The sequence below is a fragment of the Leucopleurus acutus genome (genome assembly GCF_964270905.1).
Source record: "Leucopleurus acutus genome assembly, chromosome: 18".
Taxonomy (NCBI): Eukaryota; Metazoa; Chordata; class Mammalia; order Artiodactyla; family Delphinidae; genus Leucopleurus; species Leucopleurus acutus.
The window spans coordinates 24,851,101-24,866,752 of NC_139160.1; the positions used below are offsets into that span (position 1 = coordinate 24,851,101).

The 15,652-nt window shown below is 42.7% G+C and overlaps 1 protein-coding gene across 1 annotated transcript in view; it reads left to right on the plus strand.

The window, feature by feature from the left end:
• The window catches only part of VWA8 (von Willebrand factor A domain containing 8), a 370,368-nt gene extending 355,805 nt beyond the window's left edge, over nt 1-14,563 (plus strand). The window contains exons 43-45 of the mRNA XM_082859564.1: nt 6,101-6,199; nt 7,000-7,238; nt 9,282-14,563. Of these exons, the coding sequence (XP_082715690.1) occupies nt 6,101-6,199; nt 7,000-7,238; nt 9,282-9,390 (447 nt within the window). The 3' untranslated portion in view covers nt 9,391-14,563. The remainder of the gene's footprint in view (nt 1-6,100; nt 6,200-6,999; nt 7,239-9,281) is intronic.
• The last annotated feature ends 1,089 nt before the right edge of the window (nt 14,564-15,652 follow it).

Below are 15,652 nucleotides of genomic sequence, written 5' to 3' on the forward strand. Positions count from 1 at the left end.
GCATCAATATTTTTTTGGGGGAAATGATGTTAATAACACCCACCCCAAAGGTGTGGAGAGAATCAGAACGAAATGAGATATCCAGAAGCACTTTGTAAACCATAAAGGATGGTACGAATGTTGACATTATACTCATTAAATGTATAGTCCTATCCTTTCAATGACCCCATGAGGTTAGGTGAAACAGAGATTATCCCTCCTTGTCACAGAGGTTAAGTGATTTACAAGCATACAGTGTTAGAGGTCATCTAAACCAGCATTATTTATAAGGTAGAAACAAGATTTGGAGGGGTTAGGTGACTTGCCTGAGGTCGAAACCTTGTTAAAGTCAGAGCTAAGTCTAGAATCTTTGACCTTCAGAACATTGTTCTCTTTACATTAACTTCCATAAGAAGAAAGGTTAGCTAACGAGTACTGTAGATTATTGACTATACCCTAGAGGCCTGTTAGCACATCTCTTGACCTTTTAAATTATATTTATCTTCTAATCCTTTGCTGCCGGCTGTCAGCAGTGCCACCTAAGAATGGTGGGTTTGTGTGTCTAGAAGGAGATTCGAATTTCACACATCATCAGGCTTCCGAAATAGCCTCAAAGGATTCTCTTACCTACTTAAAATATAGATAAGTAATCAAACATAACTTCTCCTAAAGTTAGCAAATGATTATCCTTCCCAGTAAAAATTTAAACACAAATCTTATTCATAAAAATGCTAGTAGCTCTTTGTTTGAAGCAAAGTTTTCTTTGTCATCTAAGTATTATAAATCATCCTAATCTGGTGATAAATCTTTGTGTCTTGCACTGAAACTCAGCATTTGTTTTCATTTTTCATACCTTTCTCTAAACAAATGAGGTTTTCAAAAGAAAATATAGCAAAAGGGCATTTAAACGAGTTTCTAAATCAAAAAAAGTATTAAAATTGTTCCTCTCTAGTTGAGGCTTTTCTTTACTGCTGTGGTTTAATGTTTATGTTGGATGTTAAATACGAGACTCCACGGAGATTTAAGGGATGCTCTGAAGAGTGCAGAAGTCATGATCATAAAAATTTTGAGCTACCCAGAAAAAGTTATGATCTAAATGTTAAGTAATGTTCTTGTTTAGTGACTCCTACGATTCCTGCTTGGAAGCAAGCTTGAGACCCTATCAGGTCTGATTTGACAGTGGTCACGGCAGAAGCAGACTGGGTGAATGGCAGAAGCAGGCGTTAGAAATACTAAGTACTAATAAGTATAGTTCATATACTTTTTCCTTTAACCCAGGCAATTTTGAGGATTAGCTCTCTGTAAAACGTGTTGGGATCCTTGGAGAGCAGATACTAGATAATTATGACATAGAAGGATTGTTTTTCATGGAAGCTTAAAATGATCGACAGTAACACCAGGGAATGCTCCACATTTGGATGTACTTTGAATTCTTCTCAAGCAGTTTATTTACTTTGGGCACAGAAGAATCCCCAAGCCCATCTGGAAGATGAGAACCAGAGCCTGCAAACCATTTTATAAGCCCCATCCTGTCCTTTAGGTGTGTCTTCTCAGCCTTTGCAATACTAACGAGGCCCAGACAAAGGCAGATCCTTCTGCAAATTGCACTTTCCTTACTGCAAATAAAGGAAGGAAAAAAAGGAGGGAAAGAAAAGGAAGGAAGAAAGGAAGGAGGAAGAAAGGAAGGTCTGCAGCTCACCTATCTCATTTGCCTGAAAAAGTACAGGATGCTTTTTTTTCTCCTGGGCAGATAATTAAATGGTAGATGATAGACAGATCAATCAACCGGTAGATGGATTTGTGACTAAACTATTTCTGGAGTGTTCAATCAGTCTGTTTTTGATAAAGAGCACCCAACAATTCATTTGACTGCTATTTGTTTAATAATTAACTAGCAACATTTTTCCTTGCAGTAACCAGTTATGTCAACCCTGTAAGCAGACCACATGGTCAAATCTTTATTTATATAGTGTCACCCATGGTCATCGGGTTAGTAAGAACTTTAACCGTCAGTTAAAGGGAAAGAAAAAGTCTAATATATATATATATGTATATATATTTCAAGGAACTGATCTAACCCCCTTACGTGTAAGATTCCCGTTTAACAGATTACTTCACCAGCCCCCTAATGAGAGCAGCCTGCCCGGCACCTTCTCAGGAGAACCTTATTCTTGGCTTAAAACGTTCCTGCCGTGACTATTGTCAGATCAGTCTGGACGGGGCCTGGCACGTGTTTCCATGGAGGAATCGTGCAGGTTTTCTCCACATCCGTGCCAATCCTCGCACTGAGCCCGTGGTGACCTTGATCAGGCATATACTGAAGCCAGCACTCCCTATAGTAATCCATCGTCCAGAGCTGTGCCGCCTTTAGGTTTCAAGTTTTGCTACCTTTTCACGACGTGGACAGCAAACTATACATAGAGTTTCTTTTCGTATATGGAATTTGTTCCATCCCTGGAAAGCATTTACTGCCGAGCTTTTTAATGTATTGGTAAATTTCCCTCACAATTCTTTTGTATCATCCTTTGTGTTTTTAAAAAAACACCCTAAAACCAGGCATAGAATAATGTCCCTGGTCCCTGCCCAAGGCCCCTCTCTGGCTCTTCTCTGGCCATGCCCCTACCATCGGGGGAGGAATCTATGGAGCCAAAGGGACAAGCCCACTTAGAGTTTTTTCTCTAGATCATGCTCCCAGTTCCTGGGATCCCCAGCTATCCTGCTCAGGTGACCCCAAGTCTGCTCGTTGGGCCTCTTTGTTAGGTCCCTCTTTCTGGGGCAGACTGGCCAATTGTGTGAGCACCCAGAGCTGAGGATGACTGAAGGCTGTGATGGCATGTGGACGCGAGGACTGGGTGTCCACACACGTGCATGTGAGGCACCTCGGGGTGGGGGACAGAGCCAGCTACAGAAAGAGAAGGGCGTGGGCTGCAAGCCGGGGGCCAGGACTACCCACACAGCCATGTTCTAGCACAGAGCTTCGAGAATCCAAGTATTCGAAATTTGACCCTGGCTCTCCAAGTCATTATAATGTATGTTTATCAAAGTTGGAGGACAGAACGTATTTTATTTAACAATTTGTAGCCTGATTTATAGCTTTCAAATATTTAGACATCCTATATGGGCCTTCATTTGTCCACTTACTTCTTCAATTATACACTTGTCTCTATCCACTCTTATTCTCTCTGCCTTACTTTTAGTCTCAGAAAAAGGAGTGTCCTCCCTCCCACTCCAAACTAGACCCTCTGATTGTGACCCTGATCTCCTTCCCCACTGCCTCCGCTCTGCTGCCTATAAAACGCAGACGCCTCTCCCCCAATACCCATCTAGCTGCTGTTCTATTTCTCTTTCTTATACCACAAACCTTTCACTGAAATTATCCCCACAAAGGTCACCATGGATTCTGATGCCCAGAAGTCATCAGTCACCATTCTCCTTAATGGTTATGGTTAGTGTAAGTCAGCACAGTTGCACAGCTGCTTCCGAAATGCTACACACTGATTCCAGGGCCATCCCGGTTACCCGCATCTGCCATTGCCCTTCTTCCTTCTGCCCTGTGTCTTTCTTCCACCCCAAAAAGGATACTCCCCAAGGCTCGGTTGAGGGGGTCCTTTGCTCTTCTCTCTCTATGCATTTCCCCTTGACAGCTGCACCTCTCCCTCCTAGGGATGACAGCCAAGTTTCAGACAGCAAGAAATAAGTTTCTTCTCTGATATCTCCCTGAACGCACGATACCAGCGTGTCTAGAATGGAGCTCATCTTCCCCAAGTAACCCAACTGCCTTCTGACTTCTTATTTTTACATAAAAATTATTTCAGCAGAAATGTTTCTACTTTTCATTTTTCATGCAACGGTTTCAGTTATGTTATGGGTTGGTTTTTTTTCTTCAGCTAGCTTGGGCTAACCACCATTTATCACGTGAGTGCTGGGAGAAAAAAAATGCATTCCAGCTTCCAAAGAGCTTATTTGTAAAAGAATGTAGCCCACATGGGAAAGGAAAGCTTCTTAATGCCCCAACTTGATTGCAAACTCTCTCAAAATATTTCAGCAATTAACAGACCAGGCCCACTCATAGATACTAAAATGCGTTAAGATGAATAAGATACAGGCTTGCCTTCAAAAACCTCACCAGTTAAAAAAGAATAGACATGAAAAGGAATCATTGCATTGCCCTCAACACCTTAAGTAGTGTTTTGCACATGGTAGGTGTTCAAAAGACAGCTGTTTATTGATGGTCAGATGGTGAACAGACAGTAGTAATTCTTAAGCATTTTGACCCATAACACTCCAAGTAATCCCTAAAATATTTTGCCCCAGACCCATACCCAGAATTTTCTTTGCAGATCCCCCAGTTGCTCAGATACCCTAAGGTCTATTCCAGTCTTTATATCAGCATCACAAAAATTCTTAGAGGGAGGGCTTCCCTGGTGGCGCAGTGGTTGAGAGTCCGCCTGCCAATGCAGGGGACACGGGCTTGTGCCCTGGTCCGGGAAGATCCCACATAACGCGGAGCGGCTGGGCCCGTGAGCCATGGCCGCTGAGCCTGCACGTCCAGAGCCTGTGCTCCGCAACGGGAGAGGCCACAACAGTGAGAGGCCCGCGTACCACAAAAAAAAAAAAAAAAAAAAAATTCTTAGAGGGAGATGGGAGGAGAAGAGGGAATTTGGGGGCAAACCCCATGATTGGAGAGAATCACCTTGCCCCAATTATAGTTGCCTCAGATCCCAAATTTCTTTCCAGATTCTGTAAAAATGCTGCACCTTTCTCTCAGCTCCAGCCTTTTCTCAACAGACAGGACTTTCTCTTGTGTATTGTGAGAGAGGGAATTTAAAAGGTATTTCCTAAACTGAAAAATCTGTGTCATGCACTATTAAATAGAAAAGCAAATTATAAAATCACATGGTCAACATTATCCATTAGTTTAAAAATAATGTTGATGCAGACAAGCATGTGTGTGAATGTGCAACCCCTTACACATATATTGAAAGGAAATTTAAGCTTAAGAACTTATACAAGGAAACATTAACAGAGGTTATCTTTGAGTAATGGGATCATGGATAATTTTTACTTTCTTTTGTTGTGTTTTTCTATCATTTCTGCAGTGAATGTTTCACTTTTGTGTTCAGGAAAAAAGTATGTGTATTAGTTTTCTATTGCTGTGTAACATATTACCATAAACATAGCTTCTTAAGCAATACCTTCTTATTAAGTCATAGTTCTGTAGTTCAGAAGTCCGGCCAGGCTCAGCTGAGTTCTCTGCTTATTGTCTCATAAGGCTGAAATCAGGATGTCAGCCAGGTTGGGCTCTCACCTGAAGGCTCTGGGGAGGAATCTGCTTCCAAGCCCATTCAGATTGTTGGCAGAATTTTGTTCTTTGCAGTTGTAGAACTGAGGTCCCTGTTTCTGTACTGGCCCTCAGGCAGGGTTGTTCCTAGATGTGATGCTTGGGGTCTTGCTCTGTGGTCCCCACTATCTCAGCCACAGATAACTCCCACATGTCAAATCCCCCACACACTTCAAATCTCCCTGTCTTTCCCTCCTACTAATAGCCAGAAAAAACTCTTACTTTTTAAGGGCTCATGTGATTAAATTAGGCGTACCCAGATAATCTGTTTCGATCAACTCAGAGCCAACTGACTAGCAACCTTAATCACATCCACAGAATGTTACATAACATAATCATGAGTGATATCCTATTCACAGGTCCTACCCACACTTAAGGGAGAGGATTGTATAGGCTGTGTATACCAGGGGGCAGGAATCTTGGAGACCACCTTAGAATTCTGCCTACTACTCTGTGTGTGTGTGTGTGTGTGTGTGTGTGTAATTTTTTTTAACTCTCCCCTAAAAGTTAAGAATGGAATTCTTGGTAGCCCCTGTAGCCCTCATCATACTTTCTACCTCCTGCTAGAAAGCAGAGATCACACAAGGACTGCCCAGAAGTGAAGGAGCCTGGAATTGTTTTGCCTTGTTGATAAACACACATCCATCTCTCTGCTTTTCTCCATGGCCATATGTTGAGCAGTTCTGGGCAATAACAAACCAAGGAGTTGGAGGCTTATAGGTCTAATGACAGTTCTTTAGTGGACAGAGGCTTCTAACTCTCGGATTCTCTTGCCTATAGTATGACATCGCTGGACACTCTGGAGATGGCTACAACATTGCTCTAGTTCCAATTAACAAAATCCCCAAGGACGATAAGCAAAGACTGGAAATTCTCAGGGTAAGTACATTCAGTTACCTCTATATCATGAAAACTTCCACCAGATTCAGTAAAGTATCTTCTGGTCACTGAAAAGATTCACTGAAGAAGCAGCAGTTACAGGAAAGAAGAAGACTTTCTGTTTCACAAACATTTAAGCATTAAACTGAGAAAGCACTGATCATGCCTAAATTCCTTTTTTACACCATACAAAACTTAAACTTTGTTCCCTACATATTTTTAGGGTACTCAGGACTGTATTGGGATTCTATTCAGCCCCCTATATTTCAGAAGGAAAAGAATGACTCCTTCTAGAGTACTCTCTAACCCAAATTTTATGTATTTCTTAGTATTTTCTAACAATAAATTCAGTTTCACATACCTAGATATACAATAGAAACACGCTCACCGTGATTCTCAAGTAAATTTCCTCCCTTGCTATTGATGTAAGTACAATGTTTAGTGTTGTAACTTTGTTTATTGGAAACTCAGCCCATTCCTTATTTTTCTTCCGTGTCATCTCCATTCTCCAGTGTGATACCAAGTTTCATATTTTCTTACATTTTCTCACTTTAAATGGCAGCTTGAGCCTTAAAAGTCAGTGCCAAATGGGATAGTTTTGGAACATTTCCTGTTTTTAATGAAAGTCTTAACCACATTCAAATATCACTGTGTATTGTTGTCACACTAAGGTGCAAATTAAATAGAACTCGCTCAGAGTATTTGTGCTTTCCCATTGTCAATAGAAAAATCATCACGTTTGTTAAAAAAAGGAGCTTCTCGTTCATGCCCTTTGTACGATGTCTCTCCCCCCCCCCCAGACGATGCACGCCCACGCTCAGTTCTGCATGAGTGGGGACCACACATTAGAGGGGACGGAACACGCCATCAAGGAAATCGTCAAAGAAGAAGCTGACGAGTACTTTGTCATTGTCTTAAGTGATGCCAACCTGTCACGCTATGGAATACATCCTGCCAAGTTTGCCCAGATCCTGACAAGCAACCCTCAAGTAAATGCTTTTGCCATTTTTATTGGATCTTTAGGTGATCAAGCAGCCAGGTAAGTGTCATCCCAGGATGCAGCAGGGGGCAGGGATGGAGATACTGAGTACCTGACACATGCCATTTCATGGGCTTCCCATCGTGAGGGGCAGTGGCGGGGGAGGATGGGAATGGAGGAGAAACAGAAACCAGAGTTGCTGCCCTCAAGCAGCTGAGAGTCTAGGTGAGGGGATGGGACGTTCTAGCTTATATTTGGATGAGCAATAATACTTCAAGTTATTTATTTTTCAGTTTATATTTAAACTAACCAACAATAAGATAAATAGCAAATTGATTTGTCCACCAGTAAATTAAACAGTACTTTATACATTTTGCCTTTTACATGAAGGTGCTAAGCTCAGTTCTATTCAGTTCATGCTCAAATCATATTCAAAGTAGCAAACATCTCCTGTTTTCCTAGCATCAGAGATTGGGTGTCTGTGTCTACATTGTGTGTAGACAGACACACACATATATGTAAATAATACGTAATATGTGTGTCTACATATTTATAGACATAGATCATCTTCTCTCTTATATTTCTCCTTCATGCATGTCTGTAATTATTGTAAGATGCTGTCCTGAATATGCTGATTATTCAGTAGAGAAATTTATGGTCAGATAATAAATACCATTGTGGATAGTCTGAAAGGAGAGATCTGGAAACACTTTTGTTTCTTAAACACACTAACATTTATCTTCTTGAATTATAAACAGGAAGACTCATGGTTTTTCTCTGCTTAAAGTACTTGTAAGAAGCAGAAAACGCAATTGCAAGTATACCTCCTCAAAAAAAAAAAAAAAAAAAAATCCAGCCTCCACACAAAAGGCCACAGACCCTTTTGTTACTCCACCCCTTTTACCTGTCACCCCCTGTGGTACAGAGTCCTACAGACTAGGAGATGTTTTAGTGTCCAAAGTGCTGACATATTTTTCTCTTCCCTTCGCCTCGCTGCAGGATTGCAGAGTACGGCTAAGAACAGACTTAATATCACGTAATTACAGTCACTTTATTACAACTGAATTTGCATTTTTTCTCAGTTGTATGTGTAAGCCTCCTCGAGGACTTCCGTGTCCTCAAACGTAAACCATGCCTTTCCACTCAGGTTGTCTTCAGGACGAGCCCAGGATGAATCAAACGGCAAGCTCAACAAATATTGGTTGAGCTGAAAGAGCTATTTTGTCTTTCTAGTGAACAGATCCTGTTTGAATACTTAAGAAAACACAATAATACCCTTGTGGTTTCCTAGGGAAATGATCCAACATCCACTGGCAAAAGATATGTTGCAGAATTAGCTGGTCTACTGGGCATGCCAAATGTATGATACTACACAGGATGGTGGACTTTTATTAAATGTCATTCCGAAACCAAACTTTGTTGGCACAGTGAAAGGAGGCGTTCTTTTGGGTAGAACTGTGTCTTGTACTTATATTGCCTCCAAAAATGTCCCTTTGTTCCAAATGATAAATTGGCATTTTAAAAAATTATCATAAGCCTGTATAACCTCAGTGTCATCAAAACAGCAATTGCATAAGTCAGATTACATTTCACATTGTATGATGTGGGGCAAAAAAGAGAGAGAGAGAGAACGTGTGAGAGAGAGGAAGAGAGAAAGAACCACTTGGGGTTTGGCTGGGCAACGTTTTTCAAGACCTGTTTTCTAAGGCAGGAAAAGCAGTTAGAAGTACAGGGTGAGGCCAACACGTTCAGTGGATCCAGGTGAGCTAGTCCCAGATTGGTCCCTAGGGCTCCGTTCTGTCCAGGGAACATAAAAATACCAGGAAACTACAGTAATAAAAAGGAGAGAATTTTTTCTTTGCAAATTCGCTGATTTTGTCACTGAAAAGACCTTTCTTTCGGTTCAGTGCTTTCAGTGTGCCTCTCCCTGGAGCTGTTGTTGCCTAGTGACAGCGGGTTCCACTGCAGGCAGGGGCAAGGTATTAAAGAGTGAAAACTTCCCTTCCTAAGAAACCATTCGGATGCTGAGGTTTGCAGGGGCAGGAGGTGGAAGGGGAGCCCTGATTTGCAATGGTAATTTTCTTTCCCCATCCATCCTGACAGGCTTCAGAGAACTCTACCAGCTGGCCGGTCTTTCGTTGCCATGGATACCAAGGACATCCCTCAGATTCTACAACAGATTTTCACCTCCACCATGCTGTCCAGTGTTTAAGAAGTGGCCTTTATCATCCCGATGACCCTGGGATTTGAAATAAGCTAGGAAGAAAGAGTATTCTGAAGAAAAGAAGAGGTCTATAAAGTGCCCCTGAGTGATGACTGGCTAATTCTGGCATTCCCAGGCTTTCCTGCGCTTGCTAAGTAATCAGAGTTCGGCGAAGCAACCAGAGCGGGGCCTGTGCATGGAAATCTACAACCATTGATGGGTTTACAGATCATTAGAGGAAGCGAGTCGACCTGCATTATACAAAAGGTCAGGGTTAAGGGAAGGTGGTTTGAGAACTATGGTGCGTGGTCTATTTCCAAAAACCTGAGGGAAAGAGTACCTTGCTTTTGCCTTAACACAGCACCTGGTCACCTAGGATAACAAAAGTGACCCCAGCAAACTAAGCCTTTGATGCCACATTCTGACACTGGAATACAAGTCTGTGCAAACTCACCCAACCAGCTCCTCTTCAATAATTATTTTTATTTTCTCCTCCACTCTGTACTGCCCAACAAACAATGACTTTACAGTATTTAACCCACTGAAAAGTCCTTTCAACGGCAATATTCTATAAAAGGTTGGGTTTTCTCAATAATTTCATTTTCTTAGCCAAAACCGAAAGGAATCAAAAGATCCTTGGATTGCTTCCTTTCCCACGTGACTTTTAAAAGGCTTTTTAAATAATAAGGAGCAAATGTCCTATTCTCCGTGCTGCTGGGATTGGAGGGATGTCTTGCCTTAAGTTTCCTGTTTCTTCTTCTTCTTTAATGCTCCTCAGAAGTTTCACACTCCTCCGTTTTGGTGTCCAAAATGTAATGCTCAAAATAACAAATGCTTATGTTTTTACATAAAGCAAAGTGAAAACAAGGCAGTATGTTTGAACTGAATGGTAATGAGATTTCTTTAGCTATAAATATATATATATATTTAAGCCTCATTCTTTTTTTTTATTCCCATTCTCTCTTGGGCTGACCTTTACTTATCAATAGACCCGATGTCAGTTTTTTTTTTTAATCAAATGCTCCAGCAGAAGTCAGTCTCTTTCCAACCATATAATAAAAGTTTCTCTTCACCTTTGATGGTAAAGTCCGAAATGCTAGGGGCACCATTGTGTCTGTGCTTTCATAAGACAAGTTGGAAAAATTAGTCTTGTTAATAATGGTAAGTTATTCACCCATACATAGTGGGAATTGTACGATTCATTTTACTTTCGTTATAGGAAAGAAAAATAGATGACATGCATTTGTTTCACCAATCCATCTCCCTATCAAAGAAATAAAAGCAATCAGATTTCCAGCGCAGTATTGCCCAGCAAGTTTGCGTGGCTTGTCTTGTTTCTCTAGACAGACGCTTGCTTTGTGTACTGAATCATCCAATGGTGCAAACAATTTAAATCCAAGAAGTATCTTTAAAAATGCAATAGCAGGGCTTCCCTGGTGGCGCAGTGGTTAAGAATCCGCCTGCCAATGCAGGGGACACGGGTTCGAGCCCTGTTCCGGGAAGATCCCACATGCCGCGGAGCAACTAAGCCCGTGCGCCACAGCTACTGAGCCTGCGCTCTAGAGCCTGCGAGCCACAGCTACTGAAGCCCACGCGCCTAGAGCCTGTGCTCTGCAACAAGAGAAGCCACCGCAATGCGAAGCCCCTGCACCGCAGCGAAGAGTAGCGCCCACTCGCCCCAACTAGAGAAAGCCCGTGCGCAGCAACGAAGACCCAGCTCAGCCAAAAATAAAATAAACATTAATTTAAAAAAAAATGCAGTTGCATTAATAACAACAATAATGATAAGAACGGCAGCTAGCATTTACTGATTACTATGTACCAGGTATGCTAAGTGATTTCATACATTATTCCATTCAATCCTCACAACAGTGCATGTAAAATAGGTATTTTTTAGCCTCATTTACAGATAAGGAAAGTGAGGCTCAGAGAACTTAAATCACTTTCCCAAGAGTCCCACTTCTAGACTATTGACTAACTACTCATTGTACTATTAACATCCTCATTTTACAAAGAGGGAAACTGAGGCTTAGGGAATTTCAAGAAAATAGGGGAAGGGGCAGAGCTGTGACCCTGGACTGTCCCCTCTCATGCTTTATTCTTGCAAACCTAGATGTCGAGCTTTTGGTGCCTTTTTCTCCTTTCTCCCAGTGCAGTTTCTCTTCTTGCAAAACGACCACATTTCCTAGAGCTCCCTCTCCGCGGTGCTCAGAAACTATCTGCACGATTTGAGCACTTAGAGGAGGGAGTGGGGACCAAGGACATGGGACACTGCTGGAGGGACACTTCCAACTGCTCCTTCTTGGGCCCACAGAGAACTGAGGAAGTGTCCATCCAAGGGGCAGCTTAACCCCTAGGGGTGCCCCTTTGCTAGAGGGTCACAGCCCCTGAAAGCCTTTGGAAGTTGAATCCAAGAGTGATTGACAGAACAGCCTTTTAATGAATCCTCCCTATGGGTAACTACCTGGGTAAGCAGAAGCCTTTTTTTTTTTTTTTATAACATGGAAAGAATGTTCTCAAGTAATTTAATTTCCCTTTCCCCACCGGCCAGACATCCTTTGCAAAAGTTATTTTTTAAAAATATGTAACTCCTGGCTTTTCTGATTTGTAAGAGGGAAGGATGATGGGGGAGGGGAGTAGAGAGTGAGAAAATGAAGGGCTTCTTTTCACTTCTTGCAATACCTAAGAAGTTGTGCCTTTATTATTAAATGCACTTAATTATAGGCCACTCCAAGCTATTCCCAGGCCCTTCTTAGGGCCAGGACGTTATAATAAACGCATTGTGTGCCTCGGGGGCGGGGGGGGGGGGGGGTTCCAGAGAAAGGCGGCTAAATCCGTCCTCAGGGAGCCCGTGTAATGCTGAGAGGGTTCATTGTGATCCCCGGCAGCCAGGAGGAATGAATGCCATGAATCCTCTCAGTAGAGGATGCGTTTTCCCCCTGGAGTTCTTTGTGTGCTCCAGCAAAATGACCTCATCACATACAGGCAGCCCAAGCGCAGCCACAAGAAGAGGGTGAGAGCAGGCATACCAGAGCCCAGCACATGTTTGGAATGAATCATTTAATTCTTTACATTACACCCTTTCCTGTGAGCCATCAGGAGGAGAAATCCATCAATGCCAGAAAGGTTTACTCTAAACAAACTTCCAGGCTTTGAGAGCCATGTAGAAGTGGTTTTCCGTGGGGAGCAGTGTCAGCGTCCCTGGAGGCAGCTCCGGAGGCTCCAAACCCTCCCTCCACCTGGTGTCTTCTCACGCCTGTCAGATCAGCCAAAATGAAATTCCTCGGGGAACAGAGGAAAGAGATATGGGACCAGGGAGCAAGAGGCATCCTCGCTTATTTGTTGCGTTTCTATTTGTTTCCTCCCATCGCAATCATAAGAGATATTTCACAAGTCTAAGCTGATACCTCACGTGCCTAGACAGACATTTTTTTCTGGAATTGCATCTAAGGAATAGTCAAACGTCCATTCGTGTTTAGTAAACTGTACGTCACTTCTTCAAGTTATTAAGAAATAAAATGTCCCCTTTTTAAAAATCATTCCAACCACTAACATAGATGGCTTTTTAAAATACTAATTGAAGGGTCTAATTCACTACCAATTTCTGGTCAGGGTTAGATCATAAAGTTCTTACCTGTTGCTTTTCCTTTACCTTTTTTCTAAGACTTGGCTGTGGCCAAAGTACTACAGGTCATGGAAAGGAATTCCGAAGTTCCATCTTGTAGTGGGAGGATTTCCAAACTCTGGGTAGAATTAGTCAGTAGGAAGGAAGTTCTCAATGCTGCTCGGCTGTTAACTACCTGTACAGACTTGGGCTAGTCACTCGTGGGCCTCAATTGCTTCATCTCTGAATTAAAAGCTTGGACAAAATGATCTCTAACACTGAAGTCCCACGTTCCTTTAACTCCTACAGAACTGACTTTGTCCCTTGTATGTCTTAGAGAGTCACATCATCTCAGTGTATTTTTGTCCCAACCTCACACGCATTTTAGCCCCTACTGTACAGAGAATTTTGGCACGTATATCAATCGCCCTAACAAAAGTGTGTTATTGAATGAATATGCATTCTAAAAGCTACATAAGCTTCATTAGAATTGGTCAAGAGGGCTTTTTCCCCCCAGCAGTTGGACAGATATTTCTGTTGGATCATGATTCACAAGATTTCTGCCCATTGTCTCTTGCTTTGCATTTTGCAGCCATAAAATAAAATTCCATGTCTGCTGATCTGCACAGTGGGATCAAAAAGGATCAGGAATTGGAAAACTACTGTGTGCTGAGAGCTGACCTTTGTGCCACAGCTGAACAATGTGCAATTGTGTATGTGTTTTTTTTTTTAAATTGTTAGATCCTGTAAACAAAAATCTCCTCCAGAGGAGAAAAAAAATGCTTGCCAAGCAAACTCTCAAGATGAGAGCGATTTGACACTCTTTTTTTTTTTTTTTTTTGAGACTAAACGCTATCTGGGGCTTTCACCTTCAAACAGAGACAGCGTCTCTTCTGGCCCAGCCGTGCACATTTGCTTTAGAATGCCAGGGTTACATAATTTTAAAATTGAGTGGCACTTGTGGTATTTGGCCACTCAGAGCAAAGTATAACACTCTTTTAAGGTGGCTTGGGTCCTTAAAAGGTGGCGAGAACATCGTGTTCTGCTCTAAGAAATCTCAGCAAGGGACCTGTCAGCTCTAAAAAGCATGGACCACCGCGCATGGTCCCCCCATCCCGCCCTCAGCAGGTACCAAAGGCACCCTGACCCTTCGTTCTTCTCACGGGCTTCAGTGAAAGGGTTTGGAGCTGCTGCCAGCTCTTCCCCTATAGGAACAACTGAACGATTTGTCAATAAACCCCGACTCCAAAGATGGTAGGTATGACCCCAGAGGAGTTCCAGAATATAAGGATTTATTGAAATTACGTGCAACTCTGAAGCATTAGTAACAGTAACTGGAGCTTGACCTGGAAATGGAAGGAAACTGTCTGTCTGAATTTCCCAAAGCGAGTGTGTCTGTCATGCCGGCAGGAATGTGGAGAGAAAGTAATGAACCTGTCAAGAGTCCTTTGTGTAATTGGTCTCATGATACCATACTTGAAGCCTTATTCGTTGAAACTTGAAGAAATATAAAGTGTATTTACTCAGACAGGACATTCAAGTTGGACTTTCAAATGTAACATTTATATTAATAAATACCAATGCTAATTTATTGAGACTGACCATTTCTTCATTTCGGAACTAATAATTAAGAAATCGTCCGTCATCAGTCTCCAGGAACAGAGTGAGTCTCAACAAAGCTAGGTGGTCCGTTTCCTTTTACAAAAGATTTTCTGGCCCATATGAAATTCAGCGCTGAAAACGCTGGCCCAGAAAGGAGCGCTTAGGGACCAGTGGAAATAAGTGGCAACACTGGGGAAGCGGCCTGTTGACCACTGTTGGCCTTGCCACCCGGCATGTGGGATGGGGGATGGGGGCGTCCCCATAGATCCCAGAGCTGGTAAGGAATCCAAGGGTCTCTGTAGCAGGCCAGGAGGCCCAGATTCCAGGGTGTATGCACACACAATTAAAAGGACAGATGATGGACTACCTGGGAAGGCCTAAGGCTTAGTTAATGGACACAGACACTGGGGAAATACAGCTGTTTGTTTTGCAGTGAACAAAGAAATGGTCTGTTATCTGAAAAGCATCCCTTAGGACCCAGATGCTTTTGAACAACTATTTTCCAGGCGGATAGAATATGCATGTCCATACATGGCAGGCTTGAGTACAAAGATGTGATATTCAATGTGTGGTGCCTGAACTAAAGCATCTCTTCTTCTCTCTCTGACCTTTCCTACAAACTGGAGGGAACTCTCTGCAGAGGTGGAAGATTGTCACAGCTCCACAAAACCTCCTGAAAGCAGACATTCAGTCACTTGGCAGGAATACAGGCCTGCACAGCTGGCCTGGCACCTTGCCCCCGCACATCTGAAGTCTATCTTCAGAGAGGGGTTTCTCAGCGAGAGGGGCTCCCCTCCTTTAAAATGCAAACAGCTCTGGGAGGCCATCCATCACACACACCTTGGTTTGAATCCCTCATTCACAGGCTTTCCTCCTAGCCCAGCTGAGATGAAGGTCCTCAGACAGGACTGTGACTGGGGGGGAGGAGAAGAAGGGGGTGAGGGACGTTTGCCACTTGGAGCAGCACTCAAGCAGAGGAATGGGCCTGGGACACAGCAGGAGGGCATGAGACATGGGCACATGGCGGGCTGTGTATTTGGTCCTCCTGAGAGCACGCACTGAAGG